The 21,630-nt window shown below is 51.1% G+C and overlaps 1 protein-coding gene across 1 annotated transcript in view; it reads left to right on the top strand.

Annotated features, from left to right (window-relative positions):
- TMEM132E (transmembrane protein 132E) overlaps positions 1-21,630 on the top strand; it is an 85,846-nt gene that overhangs the window by 61,352 nt on the left and 2,864 nt on the right. The window contains exons 5-10 of the mRNA XM_042780478.1: positions 12,557-13,556; positions 15,239-15,385; positions 15,662-15,854; positions 16,655-16,798; positions 19,330-19,535; positions 21,105-21,393. Of these exons, the coding sequence (XP_042636412.1) occupies positions 12,557-13,556; positions 15,239-15,385; positions 15,662-15,854; positions 16,655-16,798; positions 19,330-19,535; positions 21,105-21,393 (1,979 nt within the window). The remainder of the gene's footprint in view (positions 1-12,556; positions 13,557-15,238; positions 15,386-15,661; positions 15,855-16,654; positions 16,799-19,329; positions 19,536-21,104; positions 21,394-21,630) is intronic.

The raw sequence follows: 21,630 nt of genomic DNA, 5'->3' as shown, positions 1-21,630 counted from the left end.
TCCAGTAAGAGATGGGGAGTTTCCAGGTAGCTGGCAGGAAATGACCTGGCTGATCTCCTGGGAGAAAGGAGAGGTGCCCCTCCCCCAGCTGACTTATTCCAGCCCTGTGTTCCCAGCCAGGCATGGGGGTAGGTGAATGACATTATTGGAAAGCTGCCTCTCCAGGATTTACGAGGGCCTGCCAGGGAGGAAGAGGCATCTGGGGGCCCTGGGCCGCTGGAGGCTTCCGAGCTCTCATACCCACGGTGAACATGGCCACATACCAGGAGTTAGTTATTACGTATATGCAGGTCCTCGGCCCAGGCTGCAGGCACACAGGGGCCCTTGGTGTCGGAGACACAGGGGTTGGAGGAAGGGCTCTACAAGGTGAGGGGGGAGACACAGCCCTGCTCTGGGGATCACCCCCACTGGTCCTAGAGATAGGGTCTGCAGCTACAAGGTGTTGTTGTTGTTGTTGTTGTTAGGTGCTATCGAGTCGTCTCCAACTCATAGAGATCTCATGTACAGCCGAACAAAATACTGCCTGGTCCTGTGCCAGCCCCACGATCCTTGCTATACCTGAGCCCATTGTTGCAGCCACTGTATCAAACCATCTCGTTGAGGGCCTTCCCCTTTTTCGTTGTCCCTCCACATTGCCAAGCATGATATCCTTCTCCAAGGAATGGTCCCTTCTTGCAACATGACTGTCTTGGTTACCTAGTGGCACTCTAACAGAAATACCACAAATGCAATGGCTTGAACAAACAGGAGTTTATTCTCTTACAGTTTGGGAGGCTAGAAGTCTGAGTTCAAAGTGCCAGGCTCTAGGGTCTGGGTGAAAGCCCCTCAACCTTGGGGTCCAGCTCTGCCTCCTGCTCCCGGCCCACTGAAGCTGGAGGCTTTTCTTCACTCAGCTGCTGGCTACTGAGGCTGACAAGCCCAAGGTTGACAAGTAAAAAGGCACAGTATCGATGTTACCAAACCATACAGCAGGCCATTCATTCAAGACCATTGAAAGTCCCAAGGTTGGCAGAGCATGACAGGCTGCTGAACAATGACACAGCTACATGCAGGGTTCAAGCATGTGAGACCATTCCCCAAGGCTTCTCCTTATATACAGGAAGCAGACCACATCCCTAAGGCAGCTACTCAGCTGCTCACAGTAGATCTCACCATGGAGTTGATTACCAGTCTCATGGGGAATATTACATCCAGCTGCCCAACCATTCAACCAAGCCCAGCCAAGTTGACACACAAACTTAACTACCACATGATCAAAGTAGGTGAGATGAAGTCTGGCCATTCTCACTTCCACAGTTGTAGTCAATCTGATTCCTGTGTACTCCATCTCACAAAGTCCATGCGTATAGCCACTGTTTGTGTTGTTGAAAAAAGGTATTTGCAATGAATAAGTCGTTGGTCTTGCAAAATTCTTTCATGCGATCTCCAGCATTATTTCTATCTCCAAGGCCAAATTTCCAACTACTGGTAATTATTCTTTGTTTCCAACTTTTGCATTCCAGTCACCAGTGATAATCAGCACATCTTTATTGGATGTTTGGTCAATTCTAGACTGCAGAAGTTGGTAAAAACCTTCAATTTCTTCATCTTTGGCTTTGGTGGTTGGTCTGTAAATTTGCATAATAGTAGTATTAACTGGCTTTCCTTGTAGGCATATGAATATTATTCTATCACTGACAGTATTGTACTTCAGGATAGATTTTAAAACATTCTTTGTGACGATGAATGCCACACCATTCCTCTTTAATTTGTCATTCCCAGCATAGTAGATCATATGACTATCTGATTCAAAATGGCCAGAACCAGTCCATTTCAGCTCACTAATGCCTAGGAATCAATCTTTATGCATTCTATTTCATTTTGACAACTTCTAATTTTTCTAGATTCATTCATTCCATGTTCCAATTATCAATGGATGTTTGCACCTGTTTCTTCTCATATTGAGTTGTGCCACTTCAGCAAATGGAGGCCCTGAAAGCTCTACTTTATCCATATCATTAAGGTAGGCTCTACTCTGATGAGGCAGCTCTTTCCCAGTCATATTTTGAGTGCCTTCTGACTTGAGGGCCTCATCTTCCAACACTATATCAGACAATGTTTCAGACAATGTTTCAAAATTCATAAAATTTTCCAGTAATATATCAGATAGTATTTCACTACTATTCATAAGGTTTTCACTGGCCAATTCTTTGAGAAGGGCATGGCCTCTTCCTTCTTCTGAATTTGTCTCAGTCTGGAAGCTCCTTTGAAACAGGTCCACCATGGGCACCCCTGCTGGCACAGCCACCAGCCTCATAGCAACACGCAAGCCACAACAGTACGACAAACCAACAGATAAGTTCATCTCCCTTAGCTGCTCCAACTGCTTCACTCACTTCCTGGGCTACCCCCTACCTGTTCCTGCCAGCCCTGTCTGCTGCTGCTCCCTGCTGCCTGGGGGCTGTCCCCCGCCCTTCTTACCTGTTCTGGCCACTGGCCTTGTTTGCCACTGCTCTCTGCAGCACACATGCTGCCCATGTTTTCTGAGAGGGAGATTAAGTTTCTAGCAGGGCAGCATTATGATTATCATTCTGGTTCATCTGCATTTTACAAATTCAGGTCCATTGCAGTTTTGCTTCATTAGCCATGACTGAACCGAGAAGAACCGGTTCAAAGCTCTGAACTAAATAGACATTGGCGAGGACCTGCCATGAGCCAAACAACGCACCAAGTGCTGGAGAGAAGCAGGTCTGCACGTCCATCCCACAGAACTAAACACCAAGGAAGTAAGAGAGGGAGGGAGGGAGGAAGAGAGGCAAGGAAGGAAGAAGGTAGGGAGGAAGAAAGGAAGGATTACCGAGCATCTACTCTGTGCCAGGAACTAATTTCTGTAAAATAGGTTCTGTGATCCTCATTTTACAGCCTCATTTAATCAAGGCTCAGAGAGGACAAGTAACTTGGCCAAGGTACACAGCCAGGAAATGTCAGAGTTGGGATTTGAATGTGAGTTTGTGTGGCTCCAGAGCCACACAAGTTCTTTATTCCTTTCTTTGTCTTTTATTTGGTTCCATTTTATGATAATTATTATTCTTGGAGCAGCTTCAAACACTTTCCTTTATTTTTGATGACATTTATATATTTTTTTTCTAATTTTATAAGCAATACATGTTTGTGGCAGACAACTAGAAAATACATAAAAACATAAAGTAAAAAATAACAGTCACCTGTGATCCCCACCCCCCAGAGATAACCGTCAGCAGCATTTTGATGCATCTCCTCTCAGTGCCATCATCTCTTTATGTGAAATCGGTCCCAGGCTTAGAGCCAGTTTGACACCCTGCTTAGTTCTTTTCAAACTATTTTGTGAACATTTTCCCACCCAAGTAAATTTTTCAGAGAAACCTGATTTTATTATTATTATTATTATTATTGTGCTTTGGGTGCAAATTTACAGAGCAGAATGTTTTACATTCAATAGTTCATGTATTTGGTTTCACTTCCCGATTACCATCCCCAACCCTAACCCACCTTCCTCCTCTCCCTTCCCTGTGACCCCCCCATCCCTGTGCCCTTCTTAGTTATGCACTCCTGTCTGTCCAGCTTTCCCTCCATGTGAATGCTGCCCCTCTGGTGCCCCGTGGCCTATTTCTCCAAGGGGTGTATCTCCATAGAGTAGAGAAACCTGATTTATGATGGCCACATATGTCCATTCTTATACATTTGCCCTAATTTATTTCCTTTGTCCTCTGCTTTTGGACTGCTAACCAGAAAGCTGGCAGTTTGAACCCACCAGCCACTCCTCAGAAGAAAGATGGAGCAATCTACTTCATAGTGATACCACCTCAGAAACCCAAGGAGGGGTCAGTATGAGTCGGATCTGACTTGACAGCAGTGAGGTTTTTTTTTTTGTTTTTTTTTTTTTGACATTTAGGTTGTTTCTCATGTTTTACTAATAAGCATAGCATTGCAATGAATATCTTCCTATGTAAATCTTTGAGCAGATTTCTCCATATGCTTTAGGATAGATTCCCAAAAGGGGAGTTATAGGATCAAGGAGCATGAGCAGCTGTAAGGCCTTTAAAACAATTTGAAATTGCTTTCTAGAAAGCTAGCTCACAGCTTACCCTCCAACTGCAGAGCTGTGAATGCTCCATTTCTTAAAACTCTTGCTAACACTGGGTATCCTTAGGTTTCCTTTCTCAAGACCTTGCATTTTCCCACAGTTACTGTTTGCTATCATTGGTTGATAACTCTGTTTTGCAGATTGGGAAATAGGGCCCCAGAAAGTAGAAGTAACTTGCTTGGCCTAGGTCAGATCTGCCTGTCAGCTGGGAATAGAGCACTGGAATCCAGTCATCCCTCCTCCCAGTTCAGGCCCCTCTTCTCTGGACCCCTGCTCAGCTTTCTCCACCACAGCTCCCCTGGGCCAGAAGTGTTTCCCCAGGAGTAGTCTCTCCTCCCTCTCGGCTCCCACGACTCAGGACCCACCACTCCTGTAGTTCTGGAGATCTGGGTTGGGGAGGGTTCACTGGAAGCACAGCCCATCGCTGGCCTCTTGATCATAGACCACATAGCTCCTGGGACCCTTATCACCTGCATTAATCATGGCTCTTGCTCCCTACCAACTGTTTGCTCATTTCATTCATTCATCCATCTGTTGATTTGGCAAAGACATACATGACTGCTAACCACAAGGCTTGTGGATCAAACCCACCAGCCACTCCTCAGAAGGAATGCTGGGCAATCTACTTCTGTAGAGATACCACCTCGGAAACCCAAGGAGGGCTTGCTATGAGTTGGGACTGACTTGCCGGCAGTGAGTTTTTTTTTTTTTTGAGTTATGTGCTAGACCCACCACCCATCTGTCAGTTTGTTGTACTGTGGTGGCTTACATGTTGCGGTGATGCTGGAAGCTATCCCACTGGTATTTCAAATACCAGCAGGGTCACCCATAGTGGTCAGGTTTCAGCAGAGCTTCCAGACTAAGACAGACTACGAAGAAAAGCCTGGTGATCTACTTCCAAAAAATTAGCCGATGAAAACTCCAGGGATCACAACAGACTATTGTTTGAGGTAGTCCTGGAAGATGAGCACCCTCGGTTAGAAGGCAGCAGTGGAGTCAAGCACGCCAGTGATGGTGACAATGGTAAGGGACAGGACAGCATTTAGTTCTGGTGTAATGAGGTCACTATGAGTCGGGGGTGACTCGACGGCAACCACCAACAACAAGGTGCTAGACACTGTTCTAAGCTCTCAGTACTGGTCGTCATTGACCACCAGTGTCCCTGACATTGTACCTTGTGGATCACAACCCCTCCAACATCTCCCAACCCTCCCTGTTTAGCACTGTATTTTCCAGACTTCTGTGAGGATGGCAACACCTGGAAAGCTGGATAAACCGTTTCCCAGGTCCCTCCGATGGAAATGCTGATTGTGTAAGCCTGGGTCAGGCCCTTGAATCTGTTTGCTATTGTTTTGTTTCTTCTGTCTGATTATTATATTCAGCCAAGTTCAGGAGCACTGTGTTGCAGGGTCCCCAAGCACTGACATACACATGCACACACAGAGCCCTCTCCTGGTGCAGCCCAGCCTGCCTGCAGCCCCTGCTGGCATGCCCCACTGAGCCCCTCAGCCCTCAAACTCACCAAAGCTAATGACATTTTTTTTTTTTTTTCTGATTTGCAAGTGATTAGTTTTAATTTGGGGACAATTAGAGGTAGAAGCGGGAAGCATCTGATGTTGATAAAAAGCAGGAAGATGGCCAGAGATGTCTGCACCCTGGCCTAGCTCCAAGCAAATTCATTTATGTATTACATAAGAGTAGAGGGGCTGGCCTCTGCCCCTGTAGAGAGTGTAAGAAGGTCACCTAGGGGCGGCCACAGTCCCCACGCTATGTTCCCAGATACGGAGGGCCAGCTTGAGATGAAAGGAAGGGGAGGCGGTTTTGTCTAGCCACTGGAGATGGGACTCAAGGCTTGAGCAGGTTCCCCCAGCTTCATAAGGAGTAGAACTGGCATGTGTTAAGCATCTGCCTTGTGCCACATCTTATACCATGCAAAGCCAGTTCAGCCCTAGTGTCTGCTTGTCTTGATCTAGTTGAAAGGGCAAACATGGAAGCATGTCTGTCTTTCTTGTGTTGGAGGTGAAGTGGCATATAGGCTAGCGTCCTGAGGCCCTGGGGGAGCATTCGTAGAAGCGACTGATGAGACAGGCAGTTGATAGTTTGTGTCTCACCCTCAGCCCAGGGCCAAGCTCCTGATCAGGTAAGGCAGGGCAGAGCAGAACAGTAGCAGAGAGGGAGTCTGCCTAGTGTGGTAACAGTGAAAGCTATCCGGCGGTCTTCAGGGAGGAGGTGATACCTGATCAGGCTATGGAAGGTTGGAAACCTTCACACCCATCCCACATTACAAGTCTTCTCTGGGTCCTGCTACATCTGACAGTCACCGATTCACACCTTTGTCTCAATTTCAGGGACAAAAAGGGAGGGTGAAGTTTGCCTGTCATCGAGCTGAGCAGGGTCCTGAGGACAGTCCTCCAGGACAAAGCTCCCATGGGTCCCTAGGGGCTGGGCATTTGGGGGATGGGAGGTGAAGTGGACTGCATCCACAGACATCCTGTCCTTGATTGTGCCCTCCCAGGGTTGGGGAGGAAGGTCAGTTAGGAAGGCCCCATGCCAGGCACAGCCCAGCTGAGGGGTGGGAAGTTCCCCATCATTATTCCCAGGTGCAGAAGCTGAATGAGCCCAGCCTGTCTTCCCACCCCCTACCCCCAGTCTGGGGTCATCAGGTTTTCGTAAGGTTTTTGCCACTGAGTCAATTCAGACACAGAGCAACCCTACAGGGGAGAGTAGAAGTGTCCCGTAGGGTTTCTAAGGCTGTCATCTTTACAAAGCAGACTGCTGCATCTTTTTCCTGTGGTGCAGCCGGTGAAATCAAACTACTAGCCTTTTGGTTAGTAGCCCAACACTTAACCAGTATGCCTCCAGGGCTCCTTGGGGAAGCAGGCTTGGAGAGGCAGAAATAGCCAGTCCCTATAGTGAGCCAGCAAGGACCTAAGAAGCCCCTTCTAGAAGGAGTGAGCACCAAGGGAAGGATCCAGGCTGGACCCAAATGAAAACTGGTGATTTCTGAAGCCTTAAGCTGTGCAGTCATGGGGAAATCCTCACAGGGAGCTTCACAGCAGGGCCCAGGCTGCTAGCAGGAAGCAATACAAGGGTTGGCTCCACGGGGCATGCTGAGCTTAAACAGAAGTGTGGGAGGCTGGGATCCTGGAGTCTGGGGACAGAATAGAGCAGAGTGAGACAGCAAGGTGAGGCCAGAGTTCAGAACCAAGACTGCAGAGCAGGTATGGACAGCCTGGTGTGTGGTCTGAGGGTGCCAGCCTGCATGTGAGTGTGTGTGTGTGTGTGTGCATGCTTGCATGTGCATGCATGAGGGTACACTCCTGGGTCAGTGAGTACCTCCTCTTTATGTTGAGTGTGTCCAAGGCAGGACAGGTCCCAGCTGTCACACCCACCCTGGTCTCACCTCTGTAGTCTCTCTTCCCACCTCTGGACCTGGCCTACCCTCCATTTCTGTGCTGAGCCTCATTCCAGCAGCCTTCGCTCAGAGCTCTGGGCCAAGATGCAGGCCAGTGTGCATGTTAGCACACACACATGTGCACATACACATCTAACACACACACAGATGCATTCTCACACAAAGTGTCTCTGAAAAGTTGACCAGTTTGCCATTGCCACCAGCCTCCTTTCCCCTCTGTCCAGCCACAACAGACTGTGTCCAGGGCTTCCCCCATTTCCCTGGGGAAACTGAGGCCCAGAGAAGCCAAGCAACTTCCTGTAGTACCCAGAATGAATGGGAGGGCAGAGACTAGTGCTGTTTTCTGAGGGACCCCACCCTGAACCATATCAAGGTCCCAGAAGGGTAGAGTGATTCGGGATGGTGGGCAGGGGTGCTGCATGTCATACAACATAAATCCAGAAATTGTACTTTCTTACCATCTTTTCTGCCCTTCCTTTCTGGATGCTATAATGTCACTGTGAATTGGAATTGACTCCATGGCAGTGAGTTTGGTTTGGTTTTAGTTTTCTGAATGCTAGCTATTTTCTTAAGACAAGTTACTTCCCCTTTCAGAAACTCTGTTTTCTTATCTGCAGTGTTGCTGAAAAGGGTCAATTGCCCCTAGCCCAGTGCCTGGATGCCACTCCCACCGCCTCCAGTAATGGCTATCCAGTCTCCTCTTGGGTGCCTCATTGATGAGGAACTCATTACCCCCACAGCACCCCATCAGTGTTGGGTAGCTTGTTCAGGTCATTTCATTAATTCAACAAAAGTTTACTGAGGGTCTACTATGTACCAGGCCATGTTCTCAGCACTGAGAATATAGCAGAGAGCAAAGTGATGTCACTGCCCCACAGAGCTTAAGCTCTCACTGGCAGGAACAACACACACATTCCTAGAACATAAAGTTAGGTGATGATGTATGCTATGAAGAATATAAAACAGGAAAGGGGATGCAGAGAGATCAGGGCAGGTGGTGAAAACATGTTATTCTAAGTAAGATGATTGTAGTGGACATCTCTTAGCAAAGACTGGAAAGAGAGACACATACACAGAGAACCACCTGAATGTCAAGGGAAGAAAGTTCCAAGCAGAGAAGACAGCAAATGCAAAGGCCCCGTGGCAGGAACTTTATTTTCTTGGTATAGTCAAGGAACAGCAAAGATGGCTCAATGATCCAGCATCTTGGTTTTGCCAGACCAGCTCCCCACCCCAGGGTGGAGGGTGGATACAAACATGTTTCTCTAATCCCTTCCTCATGCCCTGCCTCCGAGTCCAGGGCCCATTTGGTAGCCGCTGCCCACTGTGCCTCGAAGGGGTCCAGATGGTCAGCATGAAGTTGGGATGGTTCAAGGAGGCAAAAGGAAGTAAGTGCCACTTATCAGCCTCTGGGGTCCCCTGGGGACGAATAAGCGAGGGCAGGGTCAGTGGTTCTGACCTTCCACATCCCCCCACCTGTCCATCTTGGGCCTGGATATTGAACACTTACAGCTCACTGACCACAGCTGCCATTCTCCAACCCCAGAGAGACAGGATGGTGGCCCCTCCCCCTCTCCACCCCAGGATTCACAAGCCCTGGACATCCACACCCCACACAGCAGTATCCCACTGGAACACTCTGCAGTTTACAGGACATATCTACCCCTTGGTCTTTTAGATGCTCTCAGCATCCTTGTGAGGTGGGTGGGACTCATGTCACTACCTCAACTTTACAGGTGGATCAAGGCCCACAGATGGGAAGCAATTTGCCCAATGAGTCTAGGGCAGAGAGAGAACCTTAAACTTCAATAACCCCCCCCCCCCAAAAAAAAAAGAAAACCTTTGTCCATATATGCCTGCTTTCTGCTACTTCTTCCAAAGCAATTGGTAGCTGCTGTGTCCCAAGGCTCAGGCCACTACCCTGGACTTCCACATGCATGCCTAGGGGCCAGTATCTCCCCAGGCAGCAGGAACACATTCTCAGAGACTCCTGGGTCACTGTGGGGTAGCAACTCCAGGAACCAGCTGGGAAGGCTCTCTCCATCTCTACAAACTTCTTCCCTATCTTGCCTTCGACTCTGCTGCCCACCTCAACCCCATCATCTCTAACTGACATTTCTTGTGAGACTCAGAGTATCTAGTGGGGAAGGGTGGACTGGGAACTGAGTTCTCCCAGGAATGACAGGCAGGCAGCTAGCTGCTAGAGGCTGGACATACTGGTGGTTATAGCAAAGGGACTCTGAGGGACTGAGGCCTAGTGGTTTCCTTAGCTGGTCCTAAGAGCTACTCAGGAGGACCCTGAAGGAGGAGCAATGATATTAAGTGCCACCCCTCTCAGAACAGCTGGGCACAGGCCCTTTGTCATGCCCCTTGCCAGTTTCTTCATTTTTCAATGAGGAAATTAAACCACAAATTTTATATATATATATATATATATATATACACACACACACACACACACACACACACACACATGTATGGGAGCTCTGGTGGCATAATGCCTAAGGCACTTGACTGCTAACCAGAAGGCTGGCGATTCAAACCCACCAGCCACTCCACAGAAGGAAGGTTGGGCAATCTACTTCCGCAGGGATACTGCCTCAGAAACCCAAGGAGAGGTCGCTATGAGTCGGGTCCAACTCGATGGTACCTAACAACAACAACAACTTATACACACACACACACACACACATATATATATATATATATATATATATATATATATATATATATATAAAGACTCTGGAGCCTCAAGAGTAGGAATTTTCATTGCATTTAGAAGGAGTAGGATGTGAATGTTTGACATTGTTTAGGTTTAATGTTGTTGTTGTGTGCCATGAGTCAATTACAACTTGTACCTACCCTGCAGGACAGAGTAGAACTGCCCCATAGGGTTTCCTAGCCTGTAATGTTTACGGGAGCAGATCACCACGTCTTTCCTCCTACAGCCTGGCCGGTGGGTTCAAACCTCCAGCCTTTCAGTTAGCAACCGAGCGCTTAACCATTGACCAACAACTGCAAGTAGCCATCCTAGTGTAGACCAGGAGTCTCCTCCTGCAGGCCCAGCTCTCAGTGGTATTGATCACATTTGCTACATGCAAGGCCCTGTCGATACCTAACTCCCACACAAGGCAGAACCAGGCCATCCTGTCAAAGGAAGGCAAAGCCCTTCAGAAATTCTGAGAAGCTGAGGTCCCATCATCTTGGAGAGCTTCATGGAGGAAGTGGCATTCAGGCTGGGCCTTGAAGAAAGATGCAAATTGGTGCTGTGGAGATGGGCAAGAAGGTCATTTGATGCAGAGGGCACTGCATGAGCAAAGGAGCTGCCTCAGCGGGTGCTAGTACAGCAAACAGTCCAGTTCCACTGGGGCTGGGACTGGGGCAGAGGAGTCCTGAGGAGAGGAGAACCTGGAACCACATTGCAGAGGCCTCGAATGCCACGCTTAGGCCCAGGGTGAGCGTGGATTTGATTCTGTAAGCAGAGGGAGAGATTCTTACACACATTTGCATTGGGTTGTTTGCACAATTTATCAACTGTTGCTTTGTCCCAGTAATAAAGCATCCTGGGGCAACACTATTAGTATTACCCTGATATTAAAGGTGAGGAGCGTGACTCAAGGAGCCTGTGGGAAGATCTGGAATTGGATCTCAGAGCTCAGTCCCACGTCTTGGATTCTTCCCATTCCTTGAAACTTTCCAACTAGTTTTGAAGTGTGAGTGTCTCAAAGAATGACTGCTGTGTTGGGGAAGGGGATACAAGCAAAGGGGGTGAGGTGGAGAAGGGGGAACCCAGTTAGGAGGCATTACATTGCCATCACAGCAGGAGTGAGGGCAGATCTGAGGCACGGGCCTCGGGATGGAGGAGAGGGGACAACCGAGGGCAAACTGGAGAGTCAAGAGGTGGAACTGGTAGAAATGGCAGCTTCCGGCATGGGTGGGGACAGGCAGCTGAGAGGACGGAACGATGAAACAGGAGGTCCACTTTTGGATTTGGGAAACTAATAAGAGAGCTCCCTGTTCCCTGGGGCCTTGCACCATCCAGAGGCAAATGGCACAGGAATAAAGAGCTCCAATCTGTCAGAGGTCCCAGATTGGAGTATGTCCTGGGATTCCTACCCCTGTGTTCATATCCTGTAGATGGGGCATCATGGTAAGGGAGGACATGTCAGTTTTCACAAGCTTGGATATCTACAATGATAGAACTGGGGCTGGGAAGGTTCCTGAGACATCAACCAATGCAAAGCTCCCATTTTACAGCCCAGGAGACTGAGGCCGCAGAGGAGAAACAGAGCTCAGAGAGCAGCCCCTTGGATGAGAGCCAAAGGACAAGCAGAAATGTGCATGTGTTTGGTATATCTGCCCCAAATCTTGTTGTTGAGAGAAAGATTTTCAATTTTCCTTTCTATACAGAGTGGGATATTGTTCATGAATTCAGAAACACCTTCACTCTTACCTATCCCTACAAAACTTCATAGTAGGAAGCCAAGGTTTGAGCTATGTTGGGTGATTCTGGAGACATAGAAAAGTATTTGAGGTAGGAATGCGCACTTACAAATAGAAGTTATGGGCAGACTATGGGTTAAATAGATGGAGATCGTGCTCAGCCCTCAAAGGATTGCTCTGAAGATTAAATACACTTGGTGCCCAGCGCAGGGCACAGGGCATGGCACACCGGGTTGTAGTGAGCCCCTGCACTTCCGTGGGGTCACATTCTGCTGTCAGCAGTCTGTGCATAATTCTGTGACGTCCTCACAATGGCACTTTGAGGTAGTGAGGATTTTCATACTCCTTTTCTAGATGAAGACCCCAGGGAATAGCACCTTGTGAAAGCCTCAAAATGCCTTGCAATCATGTTAGCTTTACTCCAATTTCAGAGAAAAAGGAAGGAAACAGCAGGGTAGTTAACACCCTAGCAAACAGGGGGGCCAGGCTCACAGCCCAGGAGGCCTGACTCCGGGGCCCATGCAGGAACACAGAGCCGGCACCTTGACCTGGCTTGGCCAGGGGGACCGTCCTTGCTGAGGATGGGAGGGGCTGAGGCTGGTACACTGTGGCCTCTGCACCGGTGCCTCTTCTGACCGCTCTGGGCCTCTCTGCTCTGTCCTCAGCCTCCAGCCGCTCCCACCCGGCCAGCCCCAGCCCGCCAGGGCCGCAGGCCAGCCCAGTACTGCCAGTCAGCTACCGCCTGTCACACACACGGCTGGCCTTCTTCCTGCGGGAGGCGAGGCCCCCACCACCCACGGTTGCCAACGGCTCCCTGCAGCGCTCCGAGCCATTCGTGGTGTTCCAGACCAAGGAGCTGCCGGTCCTCAACGTCTCCCTGGGGCCCTTCAGCACCAGCCAGGTGGTGGCGCGGGAGCTCCTGCAGCCATCCAGCACCCTGGACATCCCCGAGCGTCTGACGGTCAACTGGAAGGTGCGGGCGTTCATCGTCCGCGCCCGCGTGCCCTCCTCGCAGCCCGTGGCCCAGGTGCTGTTCTACGTGGCCGGCCGGGACTGGGATGACTTCGGCATCACAGAACGGCTGCCCTGCGTCCGTCTGCACGCCTTCCGGGACGCCCGGGAAGTCAAGAGCTCCTGTCGCCTCAGCGGGGGGCTGGCCACCTGTCTGGTGCGGGCTGAGCTGCCCCTGGCCTGGTTCGGGCCCCCGGCCCCAGCCTCGCCCCCCACTGCCCGCCGCAAGTCTCCAGACGGGCTGGAGCCAGAGGCGGCAGGGGAGAGCCAGCAGGCCGAACTCTACTACACCCTCCACGCCCCCGACGCGTCCGGGGGCTGCGGGGGTGCGCGCCGGGGAGCCGGACCTGGGGCGGGGGCCCGGGCTGAGAGCCCCACCCAGCACCCCCTTCTGCGCATCGGGAGTATCAGCCTGTTCCGCCCGCCCCCCGGGAGGGCCCTGCAGGAGCACCGGCTGGACAGCAACCTGATGATCCGCCTGCCCGACCGGCCCCTCAAGCCTGGGGAAGTGCTCAGCATCCTTCTCTACCTGGCCCCCAACTCCTCCTCTCCCGCCAGCCCCAGCGTGGAGCATTTCACGCTCAGGTAGGGAGGGTCAAACTCAAAGGCATGCCGACCCCTTGTAGGGAGCCTCGCAGACCCGCCCTCCAGCATCCTCAGCCCAGCTCCCCCATTTAGCACTTGAGCAGCCTCAGGAAAGCATTTCGCTTATTGAACCTCAGTGCTCAGCCTTCTTATCTGTGTAATGGGACCAAAAATTCCTGCCCCTGCCTTCATACGTGGCACATTTGGCACCTGCCATATGTTAAAGGGGGGCATGTCAGTTTTCACAAGCTTGAATAGCTAAGATGATAGAACTGGGGCTGGGAAGAGCCCTGAGACATCAGCTGATGCAAAGCTCCCATTTTACAGTTGAGGAGACTGAGGCAACAGGGGAGAAATGGAGCTTGGAGAGCAGCCCCTTGGCTGGGAGCTAAAGGATAAGCAGGAATATGTGTATGTGTTTGGTATATTTGCCCCAATTCCTGGAGCTGGGAGAAGAATTTTCAATTTTCCTTTGTATACTCTGGGCAGGATATAGTTATTGAATTCAGAAATACCTTCACTCATACCCCATCGCCAAAAACAGTAATGGCTTCATAGTAGGAAGCCACGGTCTGAGCTATGTTGGGTGATTCTGAGGACATAGAAAAGGCCCCACCAAAATGCCTCGCCCCAGAGCACTATGCACGGGACCAGTAATACTGCCTTTATCCTCCAACTTCCTTGTGTAAGTATTATCCCCTCTTGAAGTCCAAATATTCCTGGAAAGGGTCACATCTAATTCTGTTATTAATACTTGAATGTGAATGAGTTAAATCAGTCATCAGAGATCTTGGGCTGCATTAATTGGAGTGCAGCATATAGAATTGAGGTGATGAATGCACTCTGCTTTAAAAAAAAAAAAAAAACCATTGCCATCAATTCTGACTCAAAGCGACCCTATGGGACAGAGTAGAACTGCTCCATAGGGTTTCCAAACACCATCTTTATGGAAGTAGACTGACTGCCATATCTTTCTCCCACGGGGTGACTAGTGGGTTCAAACTGCCAACCTTTAGGTTAGCAGTGGAGTGCTTAACCGCTGTGGCCCCAGGGCTCCTTCATCACCCTGCTTTAGTCAGTGTTAAGTAGAGCACAGCTCAAGTGTTGTATTTAGTGCAGTCCACTACACATAATGTGTTCAAAGCACCCAGAGGAGGCCAACCAGGATATAAGGTGACTTGAAACCATCGCAAAGCAACAATTGGAGGAGCTGGAGATTTTGGGCCTGGAGGAGAGAAGTCTCCTAGGGCTCCTGCTCACCTCTCTAGTGACCTGAAGAGCTGTCGCAGTTAAAATGGAGTTTCGTGAGTTAGTTCTCTCTCGTCCCAGAAGACCTATGGCTGTTATATTCCAGCTAAGTTAACAGGAAAGAAAGCCTCATTGTGCAGAAGCAGCGAGTTGCCTGTCACTAAGGTGGAACTAACACAAGTAGAAGTTAGTCTGAGACTCGTCAGAGATGTGGTGGAAGTGATTACCATTTCCAGTGGGGGTCAGAGGCATCAGCTACATGATACCAGATTCCCCAGGTTAGACTCAAACACTGAGTCTAGAACTCATGGCCCCTTCATTCACTTGGCCCCTTTGTTCATTTGCTTCCCCTACAACCAACCCCAGCCTAGGGGTGGTGACCAGGCAGGCTCTACCCTGACCTCTACCTCTTCTTCTGCCCCCTTTGTCTCCAGGGTGAAGGCCAAGAAGGGTGTGACCCTTCTAGGAACCAAGTCAAGGAGTGGCCAGTGGCACGTGACCTCAGAGCTGCTGACTGGGGCAAAGCACTCCACAGCCACTGTGGATGTGGCCTGGGCCCAAGGCACACCCCCACCCCCCAGGTGAGCCTGGAATGGTGCCTCTGCTCACATCTTTGCAGGGAAGGCACCTGGGAGGGTGGGGTTCTTGCTGGAGAAAGCTGGGGCTTGCAGAAGGGCTGGGACTTAGCTGATGGGGACTCAGGAGTCCAGGCCTCTAGAAGGGATTCTGAGAAGGAGGTACTTTGTGTGGCCTGGAGAAAGCCTCAGGGATGGAGTGGGGTCCCTGCTAGGGGATTGGGAGCTCCTGGGTTGCTCCCAGCCCTTCATCCTGGGCTCTCCTTTCCCCACCCCTGGCAGGGAGGGCCAGGGGCCCCTGGAGATCCTGCAGCTAGACTTTGAGATGGAGAACTTCACCAGCCAGTCAGTCAAGAGGAGGATCATGTGGCACATTGACTACCGTGGCCATGGCGCCCTGCCTGATCTGGAGCGGGCCGTCACTGAGCTGACAGTCATCCAGAGGGATGTGCAAGCCATCCTGCCCCTGGCCATGGTGAGTGGGTGGGGCACCGGCCCAGTGGGCAGATATGTCTGTGCATGTGTGTGCAAGCATATGTGTGTGTGGAGACCAATGTATGTCTGCATGAAAACAGTAGCCCAAGTGCCCCCTGTACTAGGCATGCCCTCATAGAGACAGGTGGCACTTGATGCCAGATGGGTGAAGGACGACAGATGTTGAGAGGTGCAGAGGTGGAAGAAGTGACCATAAGGGACTGATCAGGGAAGGTTCTTGGAGAACATGACTGTGCAGTTGAGCCCTGAAGGGCAAGTGGGGAGAAGAGCTTGCACCATCAGAGGATGAGGAGGGTGCCCTGGGCAGAGGGATCACATGGGCAGAGGTGTATGTAGTATGGGAATGTGAGCTGTTTGTTCAAAGAAGCAATGGATTTAGAAAGAGAGTGAAATGGTGTGGTAAGGCTGGAAGTATTGCCTGGGCCAACCCAGGCACACCAAGGATGGCCAGAGGAACAGGAGACAAGCCTGAGGCACCTTGAATGGCCAGGCGAACACGCTGGATGTTACTATGTGAGTCCTGAGGAGCATGGCAGATTTCTGAGAGAAGGTAGGGGCTGGGAAAGGATTACCTTCTGGCAGCAGAGTGGCGAGTGGATCCTGACAGCTGCTCAGGAGTTCAGGTGAGCAGACCATCAGAGCATGAGTGTGAGGCTGAATGGGCATGTGTACCTGATGAGGAGGGAAGCCTGGAGCCATGGCCTTGGCCGGCAATGCTCCAGGACAACAGAGGACTGAGCTCCTGGCTTAGCAGAGCCCCACCCTCCCTCCTTCCTGCAGGACACAGAGATCATCAACACAGCCATACTGACGGGCCGCACGGTGGCCATTCCCGTCAAGGTCATTGCCATCGAGGTGACTGGCCTCGTCCTGGACGTCTCTGCCCTAGTGGAATGCGAGTCTGACAATGAGGACATCATCAAGGTGAGCTTCCTGGAGGTGGCACCCCTGGGGAGGAAAGACTCAGACCTCCAGGGGGAGTGGGACCCCAGATCAGAAGGGAATTCACATTCCAGGCAGACTCCCTTGGTAGGCAAAAGGAGATGAGATGGGACGAGAGGGGAGAGAAAAGCTGTGGGCATCCCATGTCCATCCTGAGTGGGGTGAGAGAAGGCCCTGAGTAATGCTCCTGCCAGTCCTGGAGGGCTTCTTATAGGAATATGGAAGAAACTGTTTGGCAGACCAGAGGGAAGAAGGCATTGTGGACAATTTGAACTCCATCCACCAGTTACCAGCTGCCATCAAGTCAACTCCAACTGATAGCAACCCTATATGTGTAAGAGTAGAACTGTGCTCTATGTATTTTCAATGGCTGATTTTTCAGAAGATTGCCAGGCCTTTCTTCTGAGGTACCTTTGGGAACCACCAGCCTTTCAGTTAGCAATGAGCACATTAGCAGTTTGCACACCCAGAGACTCTAGAACTCAATCCAGCAAGTGATTATTGAGTGCCTACTATGTGAGACTCTGAACAAGGCAACAAGGGACAGCTGAGGGCCCCTCAGTGACAAGCTCTGTACCCAAGGGGCTAGTGACCCAAAGGGGGAGGTCAGACTTAGGGAGGAAGCCTCATGTGGGCTAGGCCAAGAGTGGATACACCCTGCACGAACTATTAAATGTAAAACACATTTGCTCTGTAAAGTTACACCCTAAGTACAATAAAATTTTTAAAAGGAAAGAAAAAAGAGTGGATGTACCCCAACACCTCTGAGTGCTGAAGCTCCTCCCAGCCATCATCCCCCTTTGAGCTTCTCCCTAGGGACCTGCTGTGGGTCCTCCACGTTCATTCTCCCCAGGAAGCCTCCAGAGTTGCCCCTTCCTTGGGCCTTGGACAGTGGTCAGAGGTGAGATGGAGACAATGGGCAGGGAAATGAGCAGTAGCATGAGGGTGTTCAGGCCTGGTGTCTGTAGGGTGGGCAAGCCATTTGCCTTGTCAGCCTCCAGCAGGCCCCAAAACCAAAGGATAGGACAAAGGAATCTGTTTCCTGTTCTGTATTCAGCTGCAAGAGAGCAGGAGGAGGTGGTGTGCCTGTCCTTCCTCCTGCTGCTCATTGGGCCCCCTTGTTTGTTCGTTCTCTCCACGCTCAGCCTCTGGACCCCCCTGGGGAACATAGGGTCACCTCACTCATCCCTGACCCAGGAAGTGTTCTCCAAGTGAGCCCAAGGATGGCTCTGTACACAGCCCATCACCTCCTTCAGAGCAGGAGCCAGGCTGCAATCCTGAGGCATCCTCCGGCTCCCTACGGGAAATGGAAAAATGGGGCTGCCCCCAGAGGCCTGCAGTGGTTCCTTCTTCTCCCACCCCCACACCCCTCCCGACACCAGCCCCAGAGCAGGCTAGAACAGACATGATGGCTCAGCTACCAAAGGGAATCAGTGGAGATTCTAAATGGAATTGTTGCCATTCTCAGTGAAATATATACTCTGGTGTTGTATGGGGTTTGCCAACATTCTAAATGGAATGTGCCAGCCTTCAGATGGAATTCTCTGCCTTCTGAAGCAGGAAATGAGCATTACTGGCAGAGATATTGTCCCCACTTCCTCTGCCTACCCCTCAAGATGATTAAGGGACCTAGCAGGGGTTTGGGGCAGGCCAGGGGCTCATCTCTGTGGATGAGCTGGTGTCGCAGCACCCTCCTCACTCCCCAGAACCTTGGGCTGCATGAGAGACCCTCCGGCAAACACGAAGTCCTCACTTGTGTGCACATGGGTGTGACAGCAGGAGCACCTTTCACAAGCCACACAATTCACTCCAGGGTGTGCCAGGTGTGTGCGTAGGCGCACCTGACAAGTACACCCACCTCCATTTCCCCTCATGTACTGGCACTCGTGAGTGGGCACAGATGTCCACCAAGCTGTGTTCCGAGGCATGTGCCCATCCAGGGGATCTGCAGGAAGGCAAGCTGGTATCCATGTGGGTGGCAGCCATCCAAATGTCTGTGCTTGGGATTACCTGGCCCTGGTTTTTCCTCTCTCCTGCCCTTCACCTGTAATTAACCAGCTGCCTGTTGTTCTGAGGCAGCCTTGCCAGGGAGCCACGAAAAAGCCACACCCCTGGCCCTCACCTCATCCCTCGACCTCCACCTCCTCCCTGCGCAGTCGAGCCTGCTCAGGGCAGCCTGCTCCTCTGTACTGCAGAGGACTCTACCTGCCAGACACCTAGAGGGGAAACTGCCCCCTCCATGGTGTGGTCTGGGAGATCAGAAGCAGCCTCGTTTAAAAAAAAAAAAAATGCATATTGACTTCATACCAGGGAACAGAGGCCACGGAGAGATTGGCTTTGGTGAAATGGAGTGGGACTAGGGACACACTGAAGCCAGTGCCTCCTCCCAGAGGAACTAGGGGCCTTCTCCCTCCTCACCTTCACCTCTCTCTGGCTCTGCTTGTTGAAGTCCCCTACACTGCCCACAGGAAAATCCTCAAGCAAGACATGCCACTGTCCCTCCCCTTCACCAGGTGTCCAGCAGCTGTGACTACGTGTTTGTGAGTGGAAAGGAGTCTCGAGGATCCATGAACGCCAGGGTCACCTTCCGTTACGACATCCTCAACGCATCTCTGGAGATGACCGTCTGGGTTCCCAAGCTGCCCCTACACATCGAGCTCTCAGATGCCCGCCTCAGCCAAGTGAAGGGCTGGAGGGTACCTATCCTCCCCGACCGGAGGTACACCCCTCCACACTCAGGGGACACAGGATATGCACAGGCGGCCACAGCCCTGCACAGTCTGCTCTGCATGTGTGCGTGAGGCTCTAGGAATACAAAGTCAGCGGATCAGTTATGCAGTCAACAAATAATGTATTGAGCTGCTGCTATGTGCTGGGCACTGGTGGGTGCTTGAGAAGTGGACTGAGTGGCCAGTGCCTGATCCAGCCAAGCTCTTGGCCCAGCAGGGAAGGCATTCATGTACATACATGTCACAGAGCATGGTGGGACTCAGGCAGCCCTGTGTGCAGGGAATCGAGAGACACAAAGGAGAATAACACTCCTTCCTTTAAAAGAAGTCAAGACAGGCTTCCTGGAAGAGATGCCTCTTGAACTAAATCTTAAAAAAAAAAAAAAAAGTAGCCATTGAATCAACTACAACTCACAGCAACCCCATGTATGTCAGACTAGAACTGAGCTCCATAGAGTTTTTCATCACTTATTTTTTGGAAGCAGATTGCCAGGCCTTTCTACCAAGGGTGGGCCAGAATCTCCAACCTTTTGGCTAGTAGACAAGTGTGTTAACCATTTGTACCACCCAGAGGCTCCTTAAATCTTAAAGGACTAGTAGAAAGGAGTTGTCTGGGAAGACAAGGAGAGAGAGCAGTCAAACAGGACACACACAACAACACAGACCCACACACTTGTGCCCCAGCATGGGCACACTTGTGAGCACTTAATCCCAGGTGCACAGTGATTTCACGCCAGGGCTTCCTGGTTGGAGTACAGGCTCAAGACCCAGTGGTCCATCTGTGGGGCATGTAGATGTGTGCACTGCACGCCACTCACCCACTCACAGCAGCTGGAGAGAGGAGCCCAGCAGGGAGGAGAAGAGAGGAAAAGTAGCAGGCAGCTGAAAACAGGAGCAGGTGGGGCTGGAGAGAGAAGCAGGTGGTCAGAGAAACAGGCGGCCAAGTGAGACTTGGGCTCGGATCAATTCAGCAGAGATTTAGAAAAACAAGGTAGGATAGACCAGAGCCTCTCAAACTTTAATGTGCATACAAAATCACCTCAAAATGTTCATTTAAAATGCAGATTCGGATTCAGCTCTAGGGCAGAGTCTGTGATTCTGCAGTTCTGGCCAGCTCCCAGGGGATGCTGATAATGTCTTGAGTAGTGATGGTAGAGTGGCCTCTAAAGCCAGGTAACTTGAGTTCTCATCCTAACTGCTATTTACTAGCTGTGTAACTTTGGGCTACTTACATAGCTTCTGTGCACCTGTGTGCATATACCTAGTGCTGAAGAGACAGCACTTAATAGTCCTTGACACCAGCTATTCCCTGGCTTGGGTTAGGCACTGCAGAGGCAGGAGAGGGACTAGGGAGAGTCAAGACTGGGACTCCTGGCTTCAAACTTATTAGAGACAGAGGAATGAACCAGGGACAATCCTAGCTGTCTGCAGAGCTTCAGGCCATGGGGAGCTGGGAAGGAGCCAACAAGGCCAAGATGAGGGGAATGGCTTGTTCAGGTTCGAGGCAGGGTGAGAAGCTTTCAGCCTGGCCAGCTCTGACCCCATGCCTCCTCACCCAGGTTGGCCCGGGAGAGTGAGGATGAGGACGACGAGGAGGAGGAGCGACGGCAGAGTGTGAGCCGCGGCTGCACGCTGCAGTACCAGCACGCCACGCTGCAGGTCTTCACCCAGTTCCACACAACGTCATCTGAGGGCACAGACCAGGTGGTCACCATGCTGGGCCCAGACTGGCTGGTGGAGGTTACCGACCTGGTCAGCGAATTCATGCGGGTGGGCGACCCCCGAGTGGCACACATGGTGGACAGCAGCACACTGGCAGGTCTAGAGCCAGGCACCACCCCCTTCAAGGTAGGCACAGGCTCTGCCCCAGCACAAAGGGCAGTGCCCAGGAGCCTGGTTTACCCGTGAGCAGAAAATGCAGGTGTTCCTATGAGAGGATCCCCGGAGTCCAAGCCTCTGGGAACAACCCCCACCCTGCTCAACACACACTTTCCTCCCCATCTGACTCTCCCTCAGAAACTCCACCATCAAAGGTCAAGCATGGTTTGCTCAGCTCTGATGAGGATTCTGGCTCAAAGCCTTATC

This window comes from Orycteropus afer, unplaced genomic scaffold (assembly GCF_000298275.1).
Source record: "Orycteropus afer afer isolate SDZICR_OR568_19922 unplaced genomic scaffold, OryAfe1.0 scaffold00042, whole genome shotgun sequence".
NCBI classification, from domain to species: Eukaryota; Metazoa; Chordata; class Mammalia; order Tubulidentata; family Orycteropodidae; genus Orycteropus; species Orycteropus afer.
This window is presented reverse-complemented; position numbering and strand designations above follow the sequence as displayed.